Genomic DNA, 26,264 nt, shown 5'->3' on the forward strand with positions numbered 1-26,264 from the left:
CTGATTTCATGCTGCAGTGCAGGAGAGTTTAGAAAAATAACAGGACTCTGCTCAGCACCGTCAGTACAGCCACTTTATTTGCAGTTGTGCTCCAGGGCTGCATCTTGTACGTAGGTATTAGGAGATCCAGGCCTAGAGGAACGACGAGGAGTAGCTAGTGTTTTATGGCTGCATGCCCTGTTCAACACGAGGTTATTACATTTGTTGGGGGTGGTTGGCTTTGTAAGAGTGCAGCTCTCCAAGTAAGTCTGCAAAATACACTTTGAATAAAGGGACTGCAAACCAAGACAACAGCTGCCTTTCCTCTCTTTGCTCAGCCTCGTCCATCCGTTAGAAAGGCTGATTATTTTTTTTCCACTTTGGGGTACAAGAATATCACACAGCTGTCAGCAGCTGATGCCACGGGGATTCCTCCAGCTGCACCGCGCCCAGCTCCCCTCAGTGGGATTGTGCCTCGCTCTCCCTTCCCTTTTGTCCCAGCGGCCTCCCTTAGAGGCCACACACGTTTCAGTAATGATCTGCCCAGAGCTGAAGCCTGGTCTCGCTCCAGGCAAACGCAGCTGCTTCTGGCAGAGACCGAGCCCTCTCCATCAGCACAGGGGATGGTTATAAGTGCGTGTCTCGGGCTCCAGAGAGGCTGCTTGCCACCATAAGACAAGGGAAAACAAGCAGAGGTCCTTTCCTTCCCACACGTGACCATTATCCCAACACGCTGTCGTTGAAAGCAAGGCAGACGACTGCTTTCTGGTGGCCGCTGTATTCCCTCTTGATCTCTCCTGTCTCCACACACCAAAGTCTGGCCAGGTTATCAGAGGAGGCTGGAACAGAAAGTGAAAAGAGGAGCGGGATATATCGCATTACCCTTTAGACTTTATTATTATTATTTTAAGAAAGACTTTCCTCTTGCTTCATTCAACACCTTTATTAGGGCTGTTGATGACAGGTAAGGCAGCCACGCAGAGCAAGAAGCTTAGTGCATTTCTGTATTATGCCAGGTTTTAATTATTTCGGAGGGAAGTTACCGTGGAAATTACGACGCGTGTGTTTTGAAGGGACGATCATGCTGCGTACTGCAAGCAGCATTGCTACCAGGTGAAGTAAACTGCACCCATGAAGATCACCTTTCCAGTTTAAACAGATGCCCTGTTGCAGCACAGGCAAAACGCTTAAAGGAATTAGCAGACTGCGCTGCGGGCGCAAGGCTGGGTGCTCTCTCCTCGCCTACTGGTGCACGAGGACTTGGCAACATCCCGGTTAGAGAAACCGCTAAGTCCTGTGCTAGTGCTGGGCGCCTGGCGTAGCCCAAATCAAGCGGCGGGCCAAGGGCAGGAGTGCGGCAGTGCCTCACCTGTGACAATGTACTGGGAGTCCCCGGAGAACGCGCAGTCCCACATCCAGCCCCGAGATGTTTCCCCTGGGTTATTGCTCTTAATGCTCAGCTCTGTCATCAGAGAGAAGTTTGAAGTCCTCCAGATCTTACACGTCTGATCTGCAGAACAGGTAGCCAAGAGCCTGCAAGGAAGAGACGTGCGAGGGTAACCTTATTAGTCACCGTGTACGCCTAAGGGCCTCTCGTTAATGCGGGCCTGGAACAGTAATGAACTGGAGACCTGCGTTCATTGTAATCGGGTTTCTTTACACCTATATCATCTGCCTTATGAGATTCAAGCGGAACAGACGCGGTGAAGGAGTACCCCAAGTTCACCGCTTTGCTCCCGGAGATCAGCAATTCGATCCCAGCTGTAAGAACAGCTCGCGGCTGCAAAGCTCGCCGAGATCACGGAGCACAAGGCTGGGATGCCACTGACAGCAACCCAGTCCCAGCGTGTCCCGTCCTCCTGTCCCGCTCCTCCCTGGGGGACCTGCAGGGCAGTGTGGAGCCAGCATCAGCCAACAGCTGGAGGCACAGCTGGTCTCTGCCTGCCCGGAAAGGACCATCTGTTCCCATCGCAGGTAGGCGAGGGGCTGGCACGCACTCACGTGGAGTCGGGGCTGAACTTGCACTGAAGGGCGTAGCGGTTGTGTGCTGGGATCTTGGTCTTGGGGATCAGCTGGGTCACCTCCTCTCCGATGCCGCCCGTCAGGTTCCACACGTAGCAATTTCCCTGCGGTGAGACAGGGGGATCTGTGGCCGGGCTGATGGTCACCCACCCAAAAGCAACCCGGACTTTCCACGTCCGACCACGGCACGGCAAAGCTGCAGGCAAAGCCGGTACGTGCAGACCGGCTGTCTCTGCCCACGGGAGGCACAGCCCATCCCACGTTCAAGGCTGCCGGAGCTCACCGAGCTGTTGACAGCCGCCATGTAACTGGCATCGGGGTCAATGTGAACGGAATTCACAGAAACTTCGGGCTCTGGAATCAGCTGCTCGTTGTGGTCTGTCTTCAGGTCCCAGATGTGAATGGCACCACTCTGATCACCCACAATTAGCTCTGCCTGCAAGAAAACAGCAGCCTCGTCCCTCTGAGGACAACCCCGCAAGCAGCAGCCCCAAGCCAATGCCCAGATCGTGCCCGTGTAGCACCACGTGGAGCCTTGCTCTAGTTTTAAGCATCAGGGTCCTGTTCTGCCTAATTATTCCCCAGCACAGGGCTGTTTCAGAGCTCCAGCAGCCTGCTGACCGCCCCGGGCGCTGAGAGCAAGCAGAGTACTAATCTCACGTTACACTCTGCAAAAAGGCTGTTTACCTTTACAGAAGTGTTTGCTAATTTTATAAACCCCAGAGCAGACAGCAGCTGCCTGATTTCCAGAACCGTTGCACAGCTACAGCTCCAAACAACATCCACAGAAGCCAAATGATTTTCAGCACGTCTGAGAAGCGGGCATTAAGATGTAAGTTGGCCAGTGAACAACTGAAGCACTCAAGAGTGTACAGATACCTGAAAAACACAAGCCTAAATGGGTTTTTCTCTCTCTCCCCTTCTCAGGGGAAGGACACGAGCCAGCTGAAGGGCAGGAGTTCTGGCTCCGATCCCGTGCTCAGACCAGAAGACAATGCTGGCGGCTCTCCACCAAAACCAGGGCTTTTATCGACAGTCTTGCGCTGCCCATAATTTTAGCAGAATCCCTAGAGGAGATCAGGTCATCAGGCACAGCTACTCCTGTACCTGTGAGCAAAGGCTTGTTTCTGAGGAAGACAATCATCGCTCGATATATTTAGCTGACTGCACAGCACAGAAGCGTCTTCTGGACGCCTCAATCCTTAGCCCCCTCTTAGCAGCTGTAAGTGCAACTGCTAAAGCCGTCATGGCTTTACCCAGGCCGTGAGAAATCTCTCTTGGATAACTGGATCAGCATCACTGCAGCAGGGAATTGCAGAGCGATAAAGCTATCTGAATACATACTGCCACCTTCGGACTGATTAACTGCGTTCTGCTCACAAACCAGCACTTCTGCAACTCAGCAGCATCGTGGTTAGCGATTTAATTCACGTGTAAGGTGTATGTGTAACAACAATATTGTTTTAACGTAATACATTCTCACAGCACCGGCACTATAGGAGCATCGGCAGCATTTGGGTAAAGTCTGGTCCAAATAATTGATCTCAAACCAGGTCTAAAATTCAGGACTTGCAAAAATAAACCTTTGCAAAATCGAATGCAAAGAAACATTTCTATTACTCAGCTTTTTAAAAAGGTTTGCACTGCCATGTCTGCAAACAAACCCTGCAGCACTGTGAACACAAAACGGACCAGACGGGTTATTAACACTGCAATGATACGTATTGATTTGCACCGCCGTCCCCTCTAATGCACCGCGCTCCCTTTTAGCCTCGTTTCCCCAGCCCCAGCCATCCCTCTGTTCATCAACAGCTTCTGAACCGACTAGTGAATCTTGAGCAAGTCTGACCAAAGGCCCAAAAGTAATTGGGGCTACGGGCCCAGAGATGCTTTTTCTTGGCAGCGGTGCCACCCTCAAGCTTCCCAGCCCGCCCCGCGCCACCAGTTCCACTCCCACCGCATCCCCTTGGTTATGTTCTTGGGACAGAGACGGCCCCCGAGGAGCGTCCCCTCCTACGGGACGAGAGGCCCAGCGCAGCCGCTACGCTGTCTCTTGCAACAGCCAGCAGGTAATTAGCACAAACGCGTCGGCTGGCAAATGAGCCCAGCGGACAAAGCCCCCGGGCTGCGGCATGGACGCCTGCTGCAGGCACAGCGTGAGCCTGCAGTACCTGCTCGCTCCCAGCACCGCTGCTCGGGGAGGTTTGCTCCACCGCACAAAGCAGCGTTGGCTTTCCCGGGGCAGACGGAGGGACCGCGCGCCCGTCGTGCCGGCTCCCGTGCCGCGTGGGCTGTGTTCCCACGCCGACCCAAAGCTCCCGGCAACAGCAGCTCGGCAAGGGAGCAGGAGGACGGGCGGCCTGGGTGTGGGAAGCCAGCTGCTGCTTGTCCAGCAATGCCACTGAGAGCTCGCGGATCTGTGCCACCAGGAAGGCCACCCTCCCCTGCCAGCCCCCAGATTTTTTGCCATGTCTGCCAGTATAAAACTCCGCAGCCCCTCAGGTTTACCCAGAGGAACCACGGCAAAGCATGAGCTGGGAAATCGCAGAGGAGCCGCTGCTCACCTGGTTGGGGTGCAGGCAGACACAGTTAATAGGAGCGTTCACCTGGAAAATCCGCTGACACTGGAGGTTACGAGACCTGCAACGAAACGGTGAGGAAGGAGCGTGTTTAAGAGCGTGCAATCAGCTCCGCCGCCTCTGGGGTGCTGCCGGAGGGGGGGACCGCCGCCTCTGCCCACCTCAGGTCCCAGATCCTGGCCATGCAGTCCTCCCCGCCCGTGTACATCCACCGCCCGTCCTCGTGGAAGCCCACGGAGGTGATGTTCTTGCTGACGCCGTCGTAGTTAATGACGGGGTTGGGGTTGTTGGAGTTGAGGTCGTACATGCGGATGTGCTGGTAGCCTGCAGCAACAACCGGGCAGGGGATGACCAATGCCCCCCTGCCCGTGTCCGGCGTCGCCCGTGCCCGGGGCAGTGGGGGGCCGGGCGGGCTCACCTGCGGCAGCGATCATGCTGCGGTCCGGTGTGATCTCCAGAGCGTTCACCTGCTGCAGGTGCCCGTTAAGGTCGGTAAGAAGCAGCAGCCGGGACCCCACGGGCGAGACCGGGAGCTCCCAAACGTGGGGCGTGACGCCGAGCTAACGGTGTCCGTGGGGCGGGTGGGGGCGGCCCCCCCAGGCCTCCCCCGGCCCCGCCAGGCCCCGGCCCGGGGCGCGGTGAAGGATACGGAGTCCTGGTGCTGGACGGTGCGGGTGCAGATGCCGCTGTGCGCCTGCCAGAACCGCACCGTGTGGTCGTAGCCGGCCGTGGCCAGGATGACGGGGTCGCTGCCCACCGTGCCCTGCGCCGCGTTCATGGTCCCGCCGCCGGGGCCCGCTCAGGCCCCGCCGCGACCCGGACCCGGACCCGGTCCCGGCCCGCTCAACGCCGCCGCACCCCGCCCACGCTCGGCCCCGCGCTCACGCGTGGGGCCTCGCCTGCGCCCCCGTGCCCGCCCCGTGCGCGAGGGAGCCCGGAGCCCGTCCCCCGCCCCCCCCCCCAGCTCTCCCCCGGTACCGGCAGCCGCGGCCGGCGCAGGGCGCACGCCTCACTCTGCGCATGCGCCACGCTGTCAGGCTTGCTCACTGCGCGTGCGCGTGACGCCCCGCCTTAGCGCGCAGCCGCTCTGGGCGTCGTCCGTCGGCAGGCGCATGCGCAAGAGCGCGGCGGTGGGCGATACTACGTGCAGGGCGCGGGGGGGGGGAGTGAGGCGAGACCACGGGGCATGTGGGGGGGGTGGAGACCGTTCCCAGCAGCGCCGCCAGAGGGCGCCGCGCCGAGCGCGGGTGTGCAGCGCCGAGCACCGCGGGGCGGGCACCGGGCACCGGGCACACACCGGGCACCGGGTACACACGGGGCACACACCGGGCACCGGGCACACACCGGGCACCGGGCACACCGGGTACCGGGCACACACCGGGCACCGGACACACCGGGCACCGGGCACACCGGGCACACACCGGGCACGGCCGGGCCCGCCGGGGCACCGCGGAGCCCTCCCGGAGTCACCCTTTGTGCCGGTGCCTCCCCGGGGCAGGGCGGGCGGCGGCTCCGCGCTCGTGACGGTGTCCCCCGCCGTGCGGGTGTCGCACCGGGACGTGGGGCACGGTCCCCGCCCTACCGGTGCCGCCCCGCTGTGCACGGCGGGTGGCGGGAGCCAGAGCATCCCCCCCTCGCTCGCCGCCCGGCCTCGGCCCCGCACCGCCCCGCACCGCCGCAGCGCCCACGGCACCGGCGCCGCCCGGGCCCTTTAAGAACGGCGGCGGCGGCGGCGGCTGCGGTTCGTGCCCGCGCTCGCTCCCGGCGGTGCCCGCGGCGGCCCCGCACCTGCCGGTAAGGGCCGTGGGAGTCGGGGATGCTCGGGGATGCAGGGATGGCCGGGAGGACCGGTGCCGCGGGGATGGCCGGGGGGATGCCGGGATGCCCGGGGCCGCAGCGATGCCCAGCGGAGCCTGGAGGGTGCCGCGGGTGCGGGGGTGCTCGAGGGGGACCTGGGGGCGTAGGGGGACGTGGGGTGCCCCAGGCTTGCGGCGTGCGGGGGGTGCCCTGGCAGCGCAGTGGGCTGGGTGGGGTGCGGAAAGGCCCCCCCGTGCCCCGGGGCTGCCCCGGGTGTGCCCCGGCGTCCCGGGGGGGGGGACAGGGGCCACCCCTGCCCGGGGACCGGGGGAGGAGCCCCCTCCTGCTGCGGTGGGGGCTGTGGCCCCGCGGGGGGGGGTCCACAGCCTCCCCACGCGGGAGCCGTGGGGCTGCAGCGCCGGGGCCCCTGGCAAGGGGCAGCTCAGCCCGTGGGGGTGACCCAGGCTGGGGACGGGGGTGACCCGGGCTGGGGACGGGGACGGCCTCAGCCGGACTGACCGAGGAAGGCTCTGGAAGCGCGTGAGCGTGTGCACGTGCACGTGAGCGTGCACATGAGTGTGCATGGTGCAGCGTCACCCTTCCCACGGCCGCGCCGTCGTCGTGCGCACCGACGGGAGCGAGGGTTTGGCATGGCAACGGCTGGGGAACGCCAGAGCGGGGCGGTGGGCGGCCGGGCGGCATCCAAACCCCGCGACGGCACCCGAAACCCTCGCTGCCAGCCCGCGGCCTCTTGGCTCTGTCCTCCCCATGGCCCTGCTCTCTCCAGGCTCAGGTTTGGGTTTGCTTCCATCCTCCTCGCCTCCGGGCTCTGGAAGGTAAGCGGGGAGCTGGGCTGGTTTCGGGGAGCTGGGAGCAAAACGCCCGTGGGCTGCGTGGAGGCAGGGGAGGGGGGACGAGGGCCCGGCCCCCTCCTCGCGCGGCGGCTGCCGAGAGCGTTGAGCCAGGCTGGCCGGCTGCGCGGAGCTGCAGGCTCTTCCCAGCCTCCCGGGGACCGTGCCAGCGCCGTCCCCGAAGGGTTGGCAGAGGGAGATGTCACGTTAATAAATACGGTGGGCGCTAGCAGCGAGATGCCGGGTTAGAGCAGCGGCATCAATCAGCTGAGCCCTCGCCGCAAAGGGATCTCCCGCCGGCACAGGGCGCAGAGCCGCGGCTGCCCCCGGTCCCCCCTTGGTGCTGCACCCCGCCGCCGGCGTGCCCCCATCCCGCCTGCCCTCGCCTGGGCTGTGCCAGGGAGGCTCAAATCCTGGAAACTTGTTCTCTATTTAAATAAGATAACATATATTAAAACCGCCAAATCTTGGCGAGCTGACGGCGTCTGTCTAAATATTTATCCCTGTTCTGATCAGGCGCTGTGTTCCCATGACGGCGCGATTAGCACTTTGCATATTCATGGCCTTCCTGGGTGCTGGGCTCCCCGTGCCTGCCTGCCCCGTGCCCGGGGGCCACTGAACCCCCCCATGTCCCCCCTGCACCTTCCCGCGCACCCGGTGGAGGTGAGCCCCGGCTGGCAGCCGTCCCTGCCAGGCAGTGCCGGCGCTGCCAGGAGCATCCAGGGCCGGGCAGGATGGAACCGCAGCGGGGACGGGCAGGGCAGGGAGCGGGTGCTGCGTTTGTCCCCTGCAGCAGAGGAGGTGCAGCACCGAGCACGAGGCGTGTTTTTCATGCAGGGACGTGAGCGCAGGGGACAGCACGGGCACGACCTGCCCCGAAACCAGGATCCTGCCCTGCCTCCCGTGCGTGAGCACCGGGGGACTGGGTACCCGTGGGTACTGGGCGGTGGGGACGGAGCAAGGATGCTCCAGCTCCTTCCCGCACGGCACTGCCCTGCCCCACGCCGTGGCCTCGCTGGGGCCTCGTGCTCTGGGGACAGCGTGTCCTGCGCTGGCTCTGCAGGACGTGCTGGGGGTCCCGGCCGCTGCGCCCGCCCTGTGCCCCGTGGCAGGGTGCGGGAGGAGCATGTCGGGAGGGATTAGGGCTGTGTCTGGAAAAAGGGCTAATTCAGAGCCGGAGGCACGGGGCAGCTCAGCGCAGCTCTCCCCTGGTGCCACTGCTCTGGCAACGCAAACAAAACCCTCGCGATCAGCTGAGCCGCTTGTGTGCCGGCAGCAGCCAAAATCTGCTTTTCAGTTCCCAAATCTGGCAACGCTGAATTTAACCCTGAACGTCGGCGCGTTTGGGTGGCAACTCACCGAAAGGGCTGGTGGCCGCTGCCCCGGCGCTCGCGGCGGCTGCTGGGCCGGGGGTCGTGACGCGCTGCCCCATCCCTGCCCCGCTGCGCATGCCGGAGTTGGCAAAAAAAGGAGGAAAAAAGGGCAGAAATGATGCTAGTGCTTCTCGTGCGCAGCTCCCAGGAGGATTCGTGCTGCCTCCTGCCTGTCGTGCCGCGGGGACGCAGGAGGGGTGCTGCCCACAGCGGGGTGGCTCTGGACTCCTGGGGTGGGAGCAGGCATCACCGCAGGTCCCTTGTCACCTGGGAGCAGTGCTGCAGGCAAGGAGGAGCCCCGAGGGGGCTGCAGGAGTGGGGGACACGGGGTGCACTTGGTGTTCCCCCCCGCAGCGCTTTCCCAGGGAGGCACGCTGGGGCTGCGGAGGCTGGTGGCCCCCCGGGGCTCACGGGAGCGGTGCTCCTGGTCGCGGCAGTGCCCCAGTACTGCGCTCGCCGGGGTCTGGCCTGGCTGAGCACCTCCTGCCGCGGCTGCGGTGCCGGCTGCGTGGGACGCTGCTGTGGGTCTTGGTGTCGGGGCTGGCCACGTGCCAGCGGGTACAAATCTCTGCACCGTCCCCTGAGCTGTGACCGTGGAGGGGCTGGGGAAGGGGTGCCTGCCGCCTCCTGCCCTGCGGAGTCTGCCTTTGGTTTGGGCTCGCTTTCATCTAAATTGGTAGATCCCCATCTCGGGAGTTCTCAAAATTGGTTTAGGGAAAAAAGACTTCAAATGAATTTTATTAATCTTAATGGCGACAACTCTTTGACACGAGCTCGTCCCTGCACCCCACGTGGCCTGTCCTACGTGTCCCGTGAGAGATCAAACATGGGTTTAACCAGACCAGCCTCCCCCGCACGGTGCGGTGCGGCGTCTCGCAGCCCCCGGCAGCGCAGGCCGTCCCGCCCTCGTCCCTCTCCCCCTCCGTGGGGGAAGCGGCAGCTCCTCTCACCGGGCTCAGATGCCGGTGGCCGGACCCCGCCGGGCTCCTGCCCCGCTCTGACGTTGTTTTCCAGCGGGCGAAGCAGCTCGTGCCCCTTCCCCTCTGCGGCGCTGGATGGGACTCGCCTCCCCGGGCAGATGCTGTGGGCTGCGTGCGGCGAGCACGTGCCCGTCCCTGCGGGTGCCGGGGGGGTCCGGGCTGCCGCCTTCGCCCCGGCAGCGCCTGTGGCCACACCGACGCCCATCCCCGGAGCAGCCCGGTGCCAGCATGTGCCTGGGCAGTCCCCAATCTCCTCTCCTCCACCCGCAAGGGCGTTGCCTCCGGTGCCTGGCCAGCCCCGGCTGCACTGTGCCTGCCCCACGATGCCACCCCACCCAGCCGCCCCGTGACACAGCCCTGGTCTCGGAGGTAACGCGGCAGCTCGAGGGGATCCCCCAGCGGGGACCTGCCCTGCAGCCGCTGCCTTGTTTGCTCCTGCGCTGGCAGAGCCCAGGGAGGCTGTGCCCTTGCAGGCAGGGGCAAAGGCAGGTCTGGCCACCGGCCCCGGTGCTGGGGCACATGAGGTAGGTGTCCCCTTCCTCTGGGTCTTGTGCTGCCCTGGTCAGTGGAGTAGGGCACAGTTTGTGGGGCTGCGTGGGGTCACCTGTGCTCGGGGTCCCTCGGGGTGCTGCTGCATAGCTGGACCCCCGTGTGTGCCCCGCAGAGATGGCCTTCCAGCGGAGCCACAGGCTGAACCTGCTGCGCCTCGTCGTGCTGCTCCTCGTGGCCTTGGCCGGCATCAAGTTCCTCTTCCGTGACAGGTGAGGTGACAGCAGGACCCCAGGCGTGGGTGGGGGCCCCAGCGGGGCCGGGGTCCGTGGGGAGCCCCTGGGTTGTGCCCACGCAGGGGCCTGTTGCTGGGGGGGCAGCCGGTGCCCCCGTGCCCCGCGGCACCCCCAGCCCTGCTCCGCTCCCTGCAGCTTCACCCTGGAGCTGCACAAGCACGTCGGCAAGGACAGCGCGTTCTGGGGGGACACGGGTGACGCTGCCCAGGACGCTGGCCCCCAGAGCCAGGCTCTCGAGCTCCCCGTGGCAAAGATAACGGCCCCGAGGCAAGAGCCTGGGCAGCAGGTCGCCAGGGACGTCAGCACCACCGAGATGAAGCTGGTCCACCTGGACCTCAAGGGAGCTGCGCCCAGGGTCTCCTACTTGGAGCAGGTGAGGGTGCCCGGGGACCGGCGGGAGGTGCCGGGGAGGGACACGCTGCGGGGGCAGAGGGGGCTCGGCCTGCTGGCTGTCCCCGCCGGCCCCCCAGGATCGTGCCCTCCCCGCCGGCTGAGCCCACCCTGCTCGCCCCGCAGGTGTTCCCCCTCCTGTCCCAGCTGGGAGCCAACGGTGTCCTCGTCGAGTACGAGGACATGTTCCCCTTCAAGGGGGAGCTGGAAATCCTCAAGTCTCCGTACGCTTACAGGTGAGCCGGGGCTGTGTGCTGAGCTGGCCGGGAGGCTGCTGGCTTGGCGTGGCCCTGGCAGGTCCCGGGGTTCCAGGGGCAGGGTGTGACCCGCCTGGACCTGTGCCCGCAGTAGCTGTGGTCAGAGTGCCGGGCTGTGCTGCCAGCAGACCAGCTTCCTGCCCCGCCGGGTCAATATTTGTGTCCCCATAGCAAAGTCCACACAGGTGTGGGGCGGCAGGGGCTACACGGGCAGGGTGCCGGAGGAGGAGGAGGAGGAGGGAGTGCCCTCACGCTCTGCCCTCTGCCCCGGCATCCCCTGGTGAGCCTGTCCCTGCCCTCCCAGCGAGGAGGACGTCGAGCAGATCCAGCAGCTGGCAGAGCTCCACAAGCTGGAGGTGGTTCCCCTGGTGCAGACCTTTGGGCACGTGGAGGTAGGGGGTCCCGGTTCCGCTCTTCATCCCGCATCCCTTCGGCCCGTGGCCCGGAAACCCCCCTGACGGCTCCTCCCGCGCAGTTCATCCTCAAGCACGAGAAGTACCAGCACCTGCGGGAGGTCGAGCGCTTCCCCAACAGCTTCAACCCCCACGTCCCTGACACCCTGGCCCTGCTCAAGAGCATCTTGTCGCAGGTGATCGAGAAGCACAGGCGCTCCACCTGGATCCACATCGGCGCGGACGAGGTGGGCAATGGGCCACGCGGGGACCCCAGCCCTTGCCCCAGGTGCCAGGCGTGCCCCCAGGGCTGCTGAGCATCCCCCTTCCCCCCCCCCCCCCCCAAATCCAGGTCTTCCATCTTGGGGAGGGGATGGACTCCAAGAACTGGATGAGCCGCAACAAGGGCGACACGGGGACCATGTACCTGAAGCACATCAAGGAGGTGCTGGGCTTCATCACCACGCAGTACACAGGGCTGCGGGCACTCATGTGGGACGACATGCTGAGGAAGATCAGCGTGGGAGCCCTGCAGGGTGAGAGGATGGGGACAGCAGCGGCGGCACTCGAAGCGAGGGTCTCGGCAGCGCCCGTCCGCATGGCCGCCCTGACAGGCGTTGTGCCAGTGCCCGGCAGGAGCCCGTGCCTGGGTCTTGGGGGAGCATGAGGAGCCCCAGGCATCCTCCTGCCGCTGGCACCAGTGCCCATGTCCCCATCCCTGCTCCCCCCCAGAGTCCGGGATAGCAAAGCACGTCTCGCCCGTGGTGTGGTTCTACGCGCCCGACTTCGAGGCTGAGCAGATCGGTAAGGCGGCACGCGGGGAGGGGGACGGGACACCCCCCACTGAGCCCCCCCAGCCCCCCGGGGACAGCGGCACTGGTGGCTCGCGCCTGTCCCGCTGCAGGGCCGTTCCTCACCAAGTACGTGGAGAGCGGCTTCGAGGCGGTGTGGTTCGCCAGCGCCTTCAAGGGCACCACGGGACCGGCGCAGACCTGGCCCCCCCTGAGCTACCACCTGAAAAACCACCTGAGCTGGCTGAAGGTGATGCAGGCCCTGCCACGGCTGGCCCCACTGCGCTTCCAGGGCATCGTCCTCACCGGCTGGCAGAGGTGAGGGGCGGCGGGACCCCCGCCCTCCCCGGTGCCCGCGCAGCCCTGCCGGCGGTGGCGCGGGAGGCGATGGTGCGGCTGGCCCCGGTCCACAGGTACGATCACTACTCGGTGCTCTGCGAGCTGCTGCCCGTCGGCATCCCCTCCCTGGCCGTCTGCCTGCAGACCCTGGTGAACGGTGAGCCACCCCGCTGCTGCCGGCACCGGAGCAGCCGTCGTGGACGGGCTCATCCCCCATCTCCCCACCCCGCGGGCAGCCGCTGCCTGCGAGACCCCGTGGGGCAGGCAGGGAAGGATGCCGGGAGGGGGTGGGAGGCAGGGGAAGGAGAGCTTCAGCTCCCCCAGTTTCAGGGGCGCGGTGAAGCCAGGGCCAAGTGCCTGACGGTGGGGTGGCCCGGGCCCCTCTGCCCCTCTCCTCGCCCTCCCCAGGGGGCTTCACGGAAGAGACGAAGAGGAAGGTCCTGGACGCGCTGGGCTTCCAGAGCATGCAGCTGGAGCAGAGCACGTGGTGCGTGGCACAGCCCGGCCGCGGTGCGTGGCACAGCCCGGCCGTGGCGGAGACGGCCGCGGCACTGCCGCCCTGGTCGTGTCAGAAGGGATGCGCTGGAGGGGGGCGGGGGGTTGGTTACCCAAATGCCCCAGTCCCAAACCCGCCTGGGGTGAGGGCGGGTGCCTTCCAGCTGTGCAGGGTGCTGGGGTTCCCCCAGCCCGGAGCCCCGGCATGGCTGGTGTACCCCATGTGTTGGGCTCTCACCTCCTCCTCCCTTTCCCCAGCGAGGGCAGGGGATCGTTCCCTGGCGCGGAGATCTACCACATGGTTGAGCAGGTCAACGGCCACCTGAAGGAGAGCATCCTTAAAGCCCTGGAGGAGGAGAGGTAACGGGCGACGGGAGGCAGCGGGGTCGGCTGGCTCCGGCCACGGGACCGGAGCACAAGAGTTTTTGCAGGGGAGGGGAGCTGCCCGGCGTGCAGCTCCTCCGTCCCCGGGTGGCCCCCATGCCCCCCACTCCCTTCGTGCCTCCCCAGCGCCGTCAAGGGCTGGTTCAGCCCCTATCACCGGAAGCACCAGTTCGGCAACCCCCGCAACATGGAGAGCTTTGGCAGCAAGGTGCTCAAGTACGTGGTGCTGGGGGCCGGGAACCCCCCCGGGGCCTGCGTGGGGCTGGGAGGGGTCCTGGGCTCGGCTCTGGGGTCCCTCGCAGGAGGGAGCTGGACCCCCCGCTCTCCCCCCACCAGGCTCCACGAGGACTGGGAGAGCTTCGTCCGCGACCTGCGTGCCCACCTGGAGAGGGTCTACTTCCCTGACACGGTGGAGGAATGGATGGAGGAGAATGTCAACCCCTACCTGGACCAGCTGAGGGACCTGGTGCGGGACTACCAGGCCATCATCCGCCTCAACGCCAGGCCCAAGGTGACGTAGGGGCCGCGGCCCCCCCGGCTCCCGCTGCCCCCCTAGGGTGGGCTTCGCGTGCCGCCGTCGCGTGTCTGTGTGCTGGTGACTGCGTCGCTGCTGTTGGTTTGTACTGTACAGAGAGCTCCTGCCCATCCCACTTCCACAATAAAGTATTTTCGTAGATGCTGCTGGGTGCTGGAGGGGGCCGCGCCTCTGCCCCCCCCCCGTGCAGACGAAGGGGAGCTGGGGCTGGCGCGGAGGGCTGGGGTCTGCCCTGCAGACGGCTCCTGGGCCCGTCGCTCCTGCTCGGCTGGAGCTGGAGGGTTTGGCAGCCGCAGGGCAGAGCCCTGATGGAGGGCAGGGAGAGGGCAGCCTGTGCCCCGCGGTGCCGCCGAGCCCACCGGGACGCCCGTGTGCCACGTGCTGGCCTCGAGGGCGGCCGTGCCCTCCCTGCAGGACGGGATCCAGCCCGGTGCGGGTGCCGCGTGCCACCGGGCGAGGGCTGGCACCCAGGATGGGGCGGTGCCCGAGGGGGGTGTGTGGGGGCCCTGCCGGGCTCCCCCCAGCACCCCTCCCCAGCCCCGTGGCTGCTTTCAGCAGCAGCCACCACCGCAAGCCCCTGATGGCTGGGAGGGGGGCGAGTGCGGCACTCGCTTCCTGAGCCAAGCCATCCTCCAACCGCTGCTTTCATCTCTTCCTTCCTCTCCTTTAATCCGGCGCCCGGGGCCCCGCACGCTCCCAGGCCCGTCCTGCCTCCTGCGCCCGGGCAGGGCCCTTCGCCGCGCTCCTTGCCTGCGGCCATTGGAAAGGCAGCCGTGGTGGGGGGACGCGGTGGGACCCCTGCGTGGGACGAGCCCTCCCGCTGCCGGTGGTGCCTCCGGCTCCCGCAAGCAAGAGTTTCCATGTGCCTGCTCCTCCGCGGTGCCCGTCCCTGCAACGGGGGGAGGCAAAGCCAACCCCCCCCCCCCGCCCCGTGCCCACGGCTCTCCCCATTTCAGGACGCCCGTTTCGGCTGGGCGTGTGCGGGGCAGCGACACAGGCATTTCACTGCACATTTTTCTGCTCTGCAAAGACCAACCCAACTTGGCAAGGGCCCGGAGGGAGCTGCAGAAACGCGAGGCGGTCTGGAGCTCCTGCAAAAGCCTGGCTCAGCCAGGGGAGGAGGGCAGCTGTGCACCCCACTCAGCCCCACACGGCCCTGCTGCCCTATGTCCTGGCTCGGTCACAAAGGTCCCGGTGCCCGGCGAGGCCGCTGGGGCAGGGGCTGCCCCATCCCACGTCTGTGCTGGGTCCCTGGGTGCTGGCGCTGGGTGCAGGAGCCCGGCAGGAGAGAGCTGCGGGGCACAAAGGGACCTTTGTTGAGGAGCTCCGTTGGTTATCAAGGGATGGCAGATGCGAGGGAAGCCCCCGACCTGCCGGGGCCCCCAGGCGCCTGCAGAGCCCCAGCCCCCAGCCCAGGGAGCCCCGCAGCAGCTCAGACCCCCATGCAGCCGCGCACTGCCAGGCTGCGGGATTAGAGGGCAGATTAGACGGCGTTTCGCGCTGGCAACCCAAATGTCCTGGATTGGAAAGTGGGGGTGGGGAGAGGAGACGGACCCCACTGTCCCTGAGGGGGGGCCAGCCTGGAGCCGGGGGCTGCGGAGGGAGTTGGGGGCTGCGGAGGGAGTTGGGGGCTGCTAAGGGCATCCTTGGGCTCCAGCTCGGGGGGTACGGGCCAGCACGGGGTGGGCAGAGGGCATCAGGGAGGAGGTTGGTTCATGTTTGTCTAGAGTTTGCTTGGTTCCCTCCATCTTTCCCTCTGCCACAGGCACCCACCGGTGCACTGCACCCACGGGTGCACTGCAGCCGCCTGTCCCCGTGCAGCTGCCTGCCTCACCGCAGCGCCCAGCACCGTAGGGGCCGGCTGGGTACCAGCCTTTCGGACCAACGTGCCCCAACATTATTTTGCTGGAGCTGGGACCTCCGCAAAGCTTTTAGACAGTAACTGGTCCGGGAGAGCAGAAATTTGGGCGTGATTTTGTGCGGGTGATGGCCATGTTCTGCACTGACTGGGCACCATGAGCACATTAACGTCTTGTCCGTCGCTGGCCCCATTTCCCGTCTGGTTCGCCAGCATCCTCAGCACTGCCCAGCACCCTCCACACCTTTAATGTCTCAGTCATTTAAACCATAAAAAAGTGGAAGGGGACGAATGTCACTGGCCATTGTGTCTACAAAAGTGGAAGATTAGGCAGTAATAAGGGCTTTAAATAAAGACATTGAAAAGCTGCTCCGGCCTGGTTCCCATTATCAGCCACCACAGGCTGACGGTCGGCGACTGCAACGGCCAGGCAGAGCGGCGGGACGGGGACCGGTGAAGGGCACCCCGGAGCAGGGCTGGGGAGCAGGGGGCGCCCCGGGGGGGCGGGTGTCTGCTCGGCCCGGCAGCCCCCGGCTGCGGCCCCCAGCCAGCCCCAGCCCCGGCTCCTCTCGCCCGGGGGGCACTGCCGCCCCCGGGGTCCTGCCCGAGGAAGGAGAGGCCCCGGGCAGCCTTGCTCCCCGCTCTCCCCTCCGGCTGCCGGCGCCGCTGAGACCCGCCAGCTCGTTACACGCCACGGCTGCGCGGCCGCGGCGGCTCCCGCCGGGGCGTCCCGCGGGCCCCGGCACCTTCCCCCGCGCCGGGGAGGGGATCCCCGTGCCCCGCCCGCAGGCACCGGGGCGGCCCCCGCCCCCTCCTCCTCCTCCTCCTCCTCCTTCTCCTCCTCCTCCTCCTCCTCCTTTCCCCGCGCTGCCGGTGCGCCCCCTCCTCCCGGAACTCCCCCCCCCCGCTGCCCCCCGCGCTCCCGGTGCGGCCCCCCCGCCCCGCCGCGCCCCGCCCCGCCCCGGGCGCCCGCCGCCGCCGCCGCCGCCCCCGCCTCCGGAGCGGGCTGGGCGGGGGGGCCCGCGCCGCGCCGAGCCGAGCCGAGTCGAGCCGAGCCGAGCCGTGCCGCCCGCCCGCCCCTCGCCGCGCCGCGCCGCGGAGGATGCTCGGGCCGTGAGCCCGCAGCCGGCAGCCCCGGCGCCGCGGAGCCATGGGCAAGGACCAGGAGCTGGTGCAGGCGGTGAAGGCGGAGGACGTCGCGGCCGTGCAGAAGCTGCTGCAGAGGCCCAAGCCCGGCAAAGCCAGTGAGTGCCGCGGCGGCGGGGCCGGGCCGGGCCGGGCCGGGGGCGCCGCGGCGGGGGGGGGGGGAACCGGCAACGCAGCAGCGGGCGCGGCGGCTCGGGGCCCGCATCCCGCCCGCTGCTCCCGGGGCCCGGCCGGGATGCCGCCCTGCCCGGCGCCGGAGCATCCCCGGCCCTTCCCCGGTGCGGCACGGCGCGGGCGGGGGCCGTAGACGGGCCGGGGACCCCGGCGACCCCCGGCGGCGCCCCGGCGGGGGGGGGGGGGACCGGCCCGGCGGGGCGGGGGGGGGGGGCGCTGGCGGCGGCGGAGCGTCCCCGGGCGCTGCGCGGGTGCTCGGCGCTGCACAGGGTCGCCCCGCCGGTGCCGGTGCGACCCCCGGCACGGGCGGGCACCGGCCGGGCTGCCCTTGCCCGGCGCCCGGGAGCAGGCACCGAGCCCCCGGGGAGCCGGGCCGGGCCGGTGCGGGCCGGGGGGCTTGGCCTGGGCACGGGCAGGGGGCTGCGGCCGGGCGGGCAGGGCAGAGCTGGGGGCACCTGCGTGTGCGTGGACCGTGCGTGTGTGCAGCGGGGCTGCCGGTGCCCGCACACGTTTGCATGTGTCCCTGTGCGTGTGGCTGTGCGCGTGTACGCGCGTGCTGGGTGTGCATGCGTGTCTGTGTTTGGGTGCGTGTCTGTGTTTGTGTATCGGTGTGTACCCTGGCATATGTGTGTTTGGATGTGGCTGTGTTGGTGTTTCTCCGTGTGGGGGTGTTTGGATGTAGCTCCATGGGTATCTCCCTGTGCGCGTCTCTGTGGCGGGGTTTGCATGTCTCCGTGCGTGCCCCCGAGTGTGCGTGTCCAGGCGTGAGGCTGCGGGGGTGTACGTGTGTCTGTACGTGTGTATCTGCGTGTGTAGCTCCATGAGTATCTGCTCTCTGTACAATAGAACTGCTCGGTTGAGGCGTTCCACCCGGGACTGAATTATTCATGGTGCTGATGCAGCCGCAGGTTTCAGGCCTGGCGCGCGGGGCCGACCCGGGGGGGCTGGGGACCGTCCCTGGGCATGGGCAGGGACCACGGGGAGCACCCGCGTGGCATCGGGTCACTGGGCACGCGGCCCCTTCGCCACTGCACCCTGCGTCCCTCCCTCCCGGGGCCCAGCGCTCCCCAAACGTGGGCACCCCCGTGTCCCTGGAGCTGTGCAGGGCTGGTGCAGGGTCCCCATCCTTGGCTGTGCAGGGGTGTTCCTGGCCGAGCAGGGCCAGCGTGGTGTCCCCCGTGTCCTGGTGCCGAGCAGGGCTGGCGTGGCATCCCCCACGTCCCCCCTGTAGTGCAGGGCTGGCACGGTGTCCACCATGTCCCCGGTGCCACGCAGGGCCGGCGCGTGGTCCCTTGTGCCGTGCAGGGCTGGTGTGGTGTCCCCTGTGTCCTGGTGCCATGCAGGACCAGAGTAGTGGTGTCCCCCGTGTCCCATCATTGCTGTCACTGCCGAGAGCCTGCGCGGGGAGAGAAGAGGCTCCAGCTCAGGGCCCCCTTCATCCCAACCTGCTGCAGGTGCTGCTGCTTCCGTGACCTCGCAGAGTGGCGTGCGGGGACGGGATGGACACCCAGCCCGTGCCCAGCGCTATCCCCCCCACACCCCTCTCCGATCCCCGCTGGCCCAGGCGCACAGCTGGTGTTGCTGTGGCAACGGCCAGCGGTGCCGGAGTGCCACCACCTCCTCCTGCATCCCTCTCCTTCCCAGCCCTGCTCTGCTGCATCTCCCGCCCCGGCCGCTCTCCCGCTGCAGAGCCCTCCAGCTGCCGGGCGCTGCCGGGCGGGATGGCCACGGGGGCCAGCGGTGCTCCCCGTGCCGGGCTCATGGGCGAGGGACAAGGGACACCCAGCAAGGCCGAGCCTGGCCAGCCTGGCATTGGGGAGATTCCTGCTGTTGCTTGCCCCGCGCCCTGGCTGGGCTGCACGTCTCCCGCTCTGCCGGACCCGCTGGTGCCGGGCTGCTTTTGTGCGGTTTCCCCACGGGACCCAACTCTCCTGCCTGGCAGCGGGGTCGTGTGTGCGGCAGCGGGTGCCACGCTCCCGGCCTGGGGTGCACGAGCACCTCTGGCCGTGGCAGCGGGGTTGGAGGAGCGGTGCGTGGCACCGGGTGGGAGAGCACCGAGCGGGGGCTGTCCCCGTGCCACGGCGTCCCCACGTCCCCCGTCCCCTCCACGTGCTGGTCCCACGCGTGCCTCCGGCGCTCCCCGTGCTGCGCGGCACCAGGAAGATTTGTAACTTAGCTCTGTTATCTGGATAATATCCTATTCATGTGGGGTTTAATAAATGAGATTTTAAAAATCCCTGCGTGAATTAACACGGGTTGCTATGGTGACGTGGGGCCCGATTTAGCGTGTGGAGTACGAGTTTGTGGGGCCCGGGCCGGCCGCAGCGCACACCGCACTCGCTTCCTGGGCATCCATAATTGATGAGGTTGTCTGAAAGTTACGCAAATCAGATGCAGGGATTTGGCAGCAAACTGTTTCCCTCCCTGTCCCCTCCTCCCTGGTGCTACCTCGAAGAATTGTAGTGACTTGGCGTTTTCCCCTCGGCTCGGGGCACCCGGGGCTTCGGGCAGCGGGAGACGGGGCCGTGCTGTGCCGCGCAGGGGAACCGCGGTTCCTCGGCCGTGGCGCGTTGAGGCGAGCAGGCTCCTTCCCTCTGAGGCCGGTGCCACCGGTGGCTCATCCGCTTTGGAAGCGGCTTCCGCGTGGCACCCACCCGTGCCACGGGAGGGACCTCGAGCTGAGAGCCAGGCCCTTCTGCCCTGGCTTCTCCTTCCGCCGGGCTGGGGAGCTTTGCAAAGCACTTCCACGCACGGCGGCTTCATGCGGCAAAGGAGATGTCCTGGCAGTTGGCCCCGTGGTGCCGGGCAAGCACCCGGCGTGGCAGGGGCCGGCTGCAGCCCGGCTGTGCGGGTGGGAGCCGGGGCTGCGTCCCATGGGGCTGCATGCCCACCCCGTGCCTGGCCCTCGGTGCCATCCTGGTCCCCCAGGCTGCCCTTGGGGCTTGTGTCCTCGTGCGCCGCTGGAGCTCTGGGAACCTCGCTCCGGGGCGCCCGGGGCCGGGTGAGCCACGCTGCCCGGTGTGGGGCTCAGGTGCTGGGCGTGGGGCCCTGCGACCCCTGCACCCCGCTATGCCAGGGTAACCCAGACCCGCCTGGCCCCACTGCCCGGGGGCGCGGGTGCCAAGGCACGGGCAGCTCTCGGGGTGCCCCTGCCCTGGGTGGGAGACCCCCGCTCCCACGTTGCTGCCCGCACAGGGCTCTGCGTCCTGCCCTGCGTGTCGCTGGCAGCAGCTCCGGCATTTCAGGGCTTATCCCAGCCAGCCCCGGCCCCGCTGCCGCACGTGGGGAGCAGGTCCTGCCCTGCCCGGGGAGGGACCCCGGCCCCGCTGGCACCACCGGCGCTGCCCTGGCCCCACGGCTGCCTCCGGCCGCGCTGCTCCCGGCTCCGTGCCGTGCGGGGCAGGCAGAGCCTGCTATGGGTGAAAAGCCCGGGCCGGGACCCGGGCAGCTCCTCAGAGGGGTGCGCATCGTGCAGGCAGTGTGGGCAGCCTGCCTGGGAGCGGGCAGCAAGGGAGGGACCCCAAAGCTCAGCAAGCACCCCCAGGCTCGTCACCCTCTGGGGTGCTGCCGTTCCATGGGGACCCATCCCGGGATGCAAGCGGAGCTGCAGCAGCTGGGCAGGATCACTGCTTCGCCGGTGCTCCGGGATGCGGGAGCAGCGGGAGGCAGGAGCCAGACCCCCTGGGGACACAAGCTCCCGGGCAGGGCCTCACCGGCTGCCTCCTGCCCTCCAGTGCGTCCTCCTACATGGCGGCCAGTTAATTCTGGGTTTTTTTGCCTGCATTTGATTGCATTAATAATCTCCTCTGATAACAGTATTTAATAAAACCAGGCTAATATGGCGCAGTTAGGAAATGTCTTTGACATTTTACAATTCAATTTCCATGCAGTAAAAGGCAGGGCAGCTGCAAATCCAATTGTGGTGCAGTGCCCAGGGCGCGCGTGGCCGGCAGCCGCCGGAGCTGCCTGGTTCCCCCCAGCCCTCCGGTGATGCAGGAAACTTCCCCGGGCGGCAGTCCGCTCCTAATGGCTCCCACTGCTGCTCCCTGGCCACGGGCGCTGGGGCAGCCCCTTCTTGCTGCAGGGGAAGCCCGGGCAGGGGGGGAGCAGACGGTGCTTGCCGGGACGCCGGAGCCCCCGGGTGCTACCGGCCTCTGGAGCCATCGGTGCCGGGCAGGACATCGGGAGCGGGAGGAAGGGGCCGTGGGGCCGGATCCTGCGGCAGCTTGGCCAAGCTTGGGGGGCTGCAGAGGGGTGCTGGGTCCCGACGCATCCCCCGTCCCGTGGCCGGGTGCTGCTCCCGCGGCCCCTCCAATCCCCTCGGCGTGGATTAAGGGCGAAATGCCAAGGGGGTGGGCTGGGGCGTGCGGGGCAGTGCTGGCACAGGGCGATGTCGGTGCGTCCCGGCCGTGTCCCAGGCACAGGGCCTGAGGGGCGTCCGGGATGGCGGTCGGGGCCGAGCAGCTCCTGCCGCTGCCGTGCTTAACGGTGTGTCAGCGGGTCCCTTACAAACTTCTCCTTGGGGTTTCTAGCCCGCGCGTGAAACCTCGCTCCCAGCGGGACTTGGCAGGAGGGCGCAGGCTGGTGTGTGCCAAGTTTCCTTCCAGAGGGGGATTATTACTCAGCCCGGGGTGACATCTAGTTATTTGACATTTTCTTGCCTCTCTCTCCGGCTGGGCCAGAGTTGGGGGTGCTAACCTTCCCCCGCCCCCCCGCCACCCCAGCACAGCTCCCACTGCGGGGCCGGCCGTGGGGTCCCTGCCCACCGAGGGATGCTGCCGAGGATCTGGGGCCGTTGGCCACCAACACCAAGGAGCAGCGTGGCCGTGGGCTGGCGGTTCCGCTCCCAGCTCCAGGCTCCCTCACTGGCCTGGATTTTCTTGTGGCGGTCCCAAATTCACCTGGCTTGACACCAATTAGCCCTTTGCCGGCGGCGGGCGGCCCCTCGTGCCTGGGACTCTCCCAGGGCCGCTGGCTCCGGCTGTTTCCCGCACAAGGACCTTGCCACCGGGTGCTGCGGTGCTCCTCGCTGCCCATGGGATGATGCTCCCAGGGAGCAGCCAGAGGCCATGGCAGGGCCAGGCTGCACCCACGGGTGACAGTGCCGCAGATGCCTGGGGTGCCAGTGGTGCAGCAGGGCTGGGTGCTGTGGGCACCCCAAGCCCCCCTCCGCAGCAGCCCCCTTCCCTGCCAGCCCCCCTCGGTTTCCAGTAGCCAGACTGGCGTCTGGCTCCTCTCCCCTGCTCCGCTGCGCTCCTTTAACCCTTCCCTCCCCTTCCCAGCCGCCAGGAAAGGCTGCGATCGGCCCCCTCCCCGGCTCGGCGTGCCTGGGTGCCCCTGGCCCCTTCCCACTCCCCCTGTGCCCACGGGGCCCCGCTAGCAGCTGCACGGGCCGCAGCGTGCTTGGCCCCGCGGCGGCGATGCCCGTGAACGGCGGCTGCGTGGCATCGTGCCGGAGCCCGGTGGGTGCTGAAGCGGTGGTGGGTCCTTGGTGAATGTTGGCCCCGGGCACGCGGTGGGTGGGAGCTGCAGTGTCGCTGGCAGGGCGAGCGGTGGATGGGACCCCCGGCTCTGGGGCGATGCTCGGGGCTGTGCTTGCACGTGTGTGCTGCGGCGCTCTCCCTCCTGGTGCCCGCGCGGGAGTGGCGTGTGCCAGGAGCGGCGTGTGCCGCTGCGCCGGGACTGGGCATTGCCGGGGCTGGGCGCTGCTGGCCGCCCTGAAGAGCCGGGACCAGTGAGCGTCTGGCTGAATGCTGGCCGTGAACCTGCTGCGCGCTGCCCTTGCCAGCCGGTGGCTAAAGGTGCCTTTCGCAAGCGTTCAAATGCCGTCGGGAGAGCGTTGGAGAACTAATTTGCTGGTATCTAATGGCTGATGCTGTCACTGCTGGGCCGGGCTCCTGCGGGCGAGGGAAAGGCATTGGGAAGCAAAACCCGCTCGGGAGCACCCGGGCTCGTGCTGGCCGGCGTGAATGCTGCTGCTCTGTCACTGCTTTGTCCCCTGGCTGCGGCTGAGCGTGCCATGAGGACGGGCCGTGCCGGGCCGGTTGCCGAGCCGGCATGCAGCGCCCATGTCCACCTCTGCCCTGGGTTTCCGTCCTTTTCTGCAGCTGGGACACGTGGGACTTGCCCTCCTGGTCCCCTGTCCCCAGAGGGACGGGGACCAGTGCAGCCCGCCCGGTGCAGGAGCGATCCTGCTGGCAGGCTGGCTCTTAGTGCAGGGCTGAGAGGGATCTTTAAGCCGTAATGAAATGTTAATAGTATTTTCCAACTCAATACGGGAGTAGAAAATGAGGTGTTTAACACTGGGCTCCGCAGCGACAGGAGCAATCAGCCTGAGAAATGGGAAGCCGGGGATGCAGCTCCGGTCTCGGCACGGCCTGACAGCCCCGTGCTGCCGGGCCTGCTCCAGTGATGGATGGGTGCCGGTGCCCGGCACGAGCTATCCGGCCAGGGAAGCACGGTGCTGGGATGGTGTGGGAGAGCGGCTGGCGGGGTAATGCTGAATCTGCCGGGGTATCCTTGGGTCTTGCCGGCAAGGTCACTGCCGGCCGCCTGGTAAGAGCCGAGCAGATCAAAATGGTTGTGGGGCTGGGGTGCCCCGGGGTGCAGCAGGCCAACGGGACCCCGGCTCTGTGCCCTGCCGTGGCCCCTATCAGCTGGAGACAGGGTAGGTTGGAGCTGGTGCCCAAGCAGCTGCCACGGGCACAGCCCGGGCACTGCTTCTCCGAGCACCGTGCCTGCCAGCGACTGGCTTCTCTGCACCAGCGCTGCTCTGCCAGTGCGCACGCGTGTGCACGTGCGTGCGTCCGTGTGCATGCACGTGCCCGTGTGCATGCGTGCATCCGTGTGCATGCATCTGCCCCTGTGCATCCGCGTGCATGCGTGTGCCCGTGTGCATCTGCCCCGTGCATCCGTGTGCGTTGTGTGCCCCTGGGCGTCCGTGTGCATGTGTGTGCCCGTGTGCATCGTGTGCCCGTGTGCATCTGCCCTGTGCATCCGTGTACCCAGGGCCATCTCCGCTGGCTGCTTCGGCAGCACCTCCTCCCCGGCCTGGCATGGGACTCGGCGTTGGGGACGGCTCTCGGCGGCGGCGGTGGCAGCCGCCGGCTGATCCCTTCCAGATGTGGCTGCTGGGAGCCCAGCTCCGCGCCGCCTCCTCGCCGAGGCCCCCGTAGGTTTTTGGTCCATGGCTGCCGGAGCCGTTGGAGCAGAAAAAGCAGCCGCCTGCCCGGCTCCTGCATTGCAGCTGGGCTGTTTACGGCGCGCTCCTCGCGGCTGTGCGGCTCCACAGCAGCTATTCTCCCGGCTGTCTCCGCTCCGGCGTGCACGGATCCTCGCGCTGTCTCTGACTAATCCCCAGCTCTCGGCAGGGATGGGGCAGGTGGTCCCGCGCTGCCCCTGCCACCCCCCCCACCCCCCAGTGCCTGCTGTGCTGGGGACACTGGGGACACTGGGACGGGTCCTGCGAGCCCTGCCCGTCCCCTGCAGCGCTGCCAGGCCCTTGGGAGCAGCGTGATGCCTCCGGCTGGGCTCCTAGCGCTCGGGGCAGTTGCACGGCATCGCCTGGCTGCACATCCACGTGCTGCCCATCCTCCCCGGCAGTGACCATGGCATCACCCAGCTGCCAGCCCATGTGCCCACAGAGCTGCCCGTTGCCGTGCCCGTCCTGCCCGCAGGCACCACCAGGAAAGCCGCTGCGGCACGGAGGGTGCGCGGGCGGGCACGGCACGCGTGGCAGCCAGGCTCTTATGTGGACGAGGACAAATGATGGCCCCGAAGGCACTGTGTTTAAAATAGACCCCAGGACCTGTTTTACCGGCGTACGGTGCGGAAGCTCAGAGCCCAGCGCTGCAGCATTGCTTATTGCCCTCTTATTTATCTGGGCTGCCTGCACCCATGCACGTGCACACGCGCACTCGCTTTGTGTATGCCAGGGAGCTCCCCACCACTTCCCAGCGACATCTGGACTGCGGCTGGGTTTGTGGGAGGCCAGATGATAGCGACCGTTCGTTAGTTAGCGATGCTTTAAGATAGACAAAGCCACTGGTCCCTCCCTGCAGGGCAGCGGGGCTGGGGTCGGCCCTCCCAGGGCTCCCTGGCCCCGTGGAGGAGATGGGGAGGACGGAGACAGGGCCGGGCAGGATCGCAGGATCGTCTCTGCCCCAGGGTGGAGGTGAGCGGTGCCAGCATCTGCCCTTATCTGCTCCGTTGTCCTGGGCAGCCTCTGCTTGGTCGCCCCGGTGCCGCCTGTGCTGGCATGCGGACGCAGGGATGGACAGGCAGACGCAGGCTGGCGGTGGCCCCGAGCAGCCTCGTCCTGTCCCCATCGCAGCGGCTTTGCCGTGCCGGCGGTGACTCCTTCCAGCCGGGGTGATTACTGAAAATTACCTGTTTGCGGCCGCCCCGGTGCGGGGAGCAGGCTGTCAATTAAGGCTCCATGGAAGCGGCACCGACACGCATTTCCGCAGAGACGAGGGTGGGCGTACGGCTGGCACCGGGCCGGCAGCGACGGGCGCAAGAGGGCTGGTGCGATGCTTGGTGCTGGTCCCGCAGGGCCGAGCGCGGCACCCTGTGTCCCACCTGCGGGGCCAGAGCCAACGCATCACTGCGCTGCCTGCACCCCTGCCCGTCCCTGCCGCCGGCTTTCCTGCATCCCTGGGTGCGCGGGGCCGAGTCACCGGCAGCCTTTGCACGGCAGAGCGGTGCAGCCCTGTGTTATTCAGGGGTCAGTGGGTTTACAGGCAGCCCGGAGCGGGCAGGAGGCTGCCGGGACCTCGCGGGCACCAACCCCGCACTGGGAGGGAGCGTCTGCAGAGCTGGGTGGCTGCACGGCCGAGCCCCAAACTGGGGCTGGGGGAAGTCCGGCGGTGCTGGGGGCTGGGGCTGCCCCAGGGGAATCCGGCTGATGCCGTGCCAGTGGGGAACAGCTCGGCCAGGCTCCACGGCACCGCGCGGCAAAGGTCGGGTGAGGATACGGCTTGGCGATGCAGGGAGAGCGGGGATGCTCACGGTAGCTGTTGGTGAGCACCGCTGCCCTGGCGCGGTGCTGGCAGGCACCGTGGGGCGCTGGGTCCCCTGGCCGGCTCCAGCCCCAGATTTTCAGCAGGTCGGCTCTGCCTTGGGTACACCCACATCCC

The 26,264-nt window shown here is 67.2% G+C and overlaps 3 protein-coding genes across 3 annotated transcripts in view; 2 read left to right on the top strand and 1 right to left on the bottom strand.

The window, feature by feature from the left end:
* Nucleotides 1-59: 59 nt before the first annotated feature.
* On the bottom strand, nucleotides 60-5,528 carry MLST8 (MTOR associated protein MLST8). The gene is made up of 8 exons (XM_075515095.1): nucleotides 5,230-5,528; nucleotides 4,999-5,050; nucleotides 4,742-4,904; nucleotides 4,566-4,641; nucleotides 2,285-2,437; nucleotides 1,981-2,105; nucleotides 1,349-1,512; nucleotides 60-818 (listed from the first exon to the last, which is right to left on the bottom strand). The coding sequence occupies exons 1-8, from the start codon at nucleotides 5,356-5,358 to the stop codon at nucleotides 700-702; spliced, it is 981 nt and encodes a 326-aa protein (XP_075371210.1). The 5' UTR covers nucleotides 5,359-5,528; the 3' UTR covers nucleotides 60-699.
* Nucleotides 5,529-5,692: 164 nt separating this feature from the next.
* LOC142416077 (hexosaminidase D-like) lies at nucleotides 5,693-13,934 on the top strand. Its single transcript, XM_075515170.1, has 15 exons — nucleotides 5,693-5,746; nucleotides 7,165-7,213; nucleotides 10,246-10,342; nucleotides 10,502-10,739; nucleotides 10,883-10,992; nucleotides 11,318-11,405; nucleotides 11,489-11,653; nucleotides 11,758-11,941; nucleotides 12,138-12,209; nucleotides 12,310-12,514; nucleotides 12,610-12,692; nucleotides 12,944-13,022; nucleotides 13,289-13,390; nucleotides 13,541-13,630; nucleotides 13,751-13,934. The coding sequence occupies exons 1-15, from the start codon at nucleotides 5,693-5,695 to the stop codon at nucleotides 13,932-13,934; spliced, it is 1,800 nt and encodes a 599-aa protein (XP_075371285.1).
* A 2,880-nt stretch (nucleotides 13,935-16,814) lies between these two features.
* The window catches only part of CASKIN1 (CASK interacting protein 1), a 34,473-nt gene continuing 25,023 nt past the window's right edge, over nucleotides 16,815-26,264 (top strand). Inside the window, exon 1 of the mRNA XM_075515218.1 lies at nucleotides 16,815-17,051. Coding sequence (XP_075371333.1) covers nucleotides 16,958-17,051 — 94 coding nt within the window. The 5' untranslated portion in view covers nucleotides 16,815-16,957. The remainder of the gene's footprint in view (nucleotides 17,052-26,264) is intronic.

The sequence above is a fragment of the Mycteria americana genome, chromosome 12 (assembly GCF_035582795.1).
Source record: "Mycteria americana isolate JAX WOST 10 ecotype Jacksonville Zoo and Gardens chromosome 12, USCA_MyAme_1.0, whole genome shotgun sequence".
Lineage (NCBI taxonomy): Eukaryota > Metazoa > Chordata > Aves > Ciconiiformes > Ciconiidae > Mycteria > Mycteria americana.

Bases quoted from the DNA above. Each gene is read 5' to 3' on its own strand.
- LOC142416077 (XM_075515170.1), top strand. From the start codon at position 5,693: ATGCGCAAGAGCGCGGCGGTGGGCGATACTACGTGCAGGGCGCGGGGG. The intron at 13,023-13,288 runs GTGCGTGGCACA...CCCTTTCCCCAG, and splicing joins CAGCTGGAGCAGAGCACGTG to CGAGGGCAGGGGATCGTTCC. The intron at 13,631-13,750 runs GTACGTGGTGCT...TCCCCCCACCAG, and splicing joins TTTGGCAGCAAGGTGCTCAA to GCTCCACGAGGACTGGGAGA.
- MLST8 (XM_075515095.1), bottom strand. From the start codon at position 5,358: ATGAACGCGGCGCAGGGCACGGTGGGCAGCGACCCCGTCATCCTGGCC. The intron at 4,905-4,998 runs GTGAGCCCGCCC...TTGTTGCTGCAG, and splicing joins CAGCATGATCGCTGCCGCAG to GCTACCAGCACATCCGCATG. The intron at 2,438-4,565 runs GTGAGCAGCGGC...GTTTTCTTGCAG, and splicing joins TCTGCCTGCACCCCAACCAG to GCAGAGCTAATTGTGGGTGA.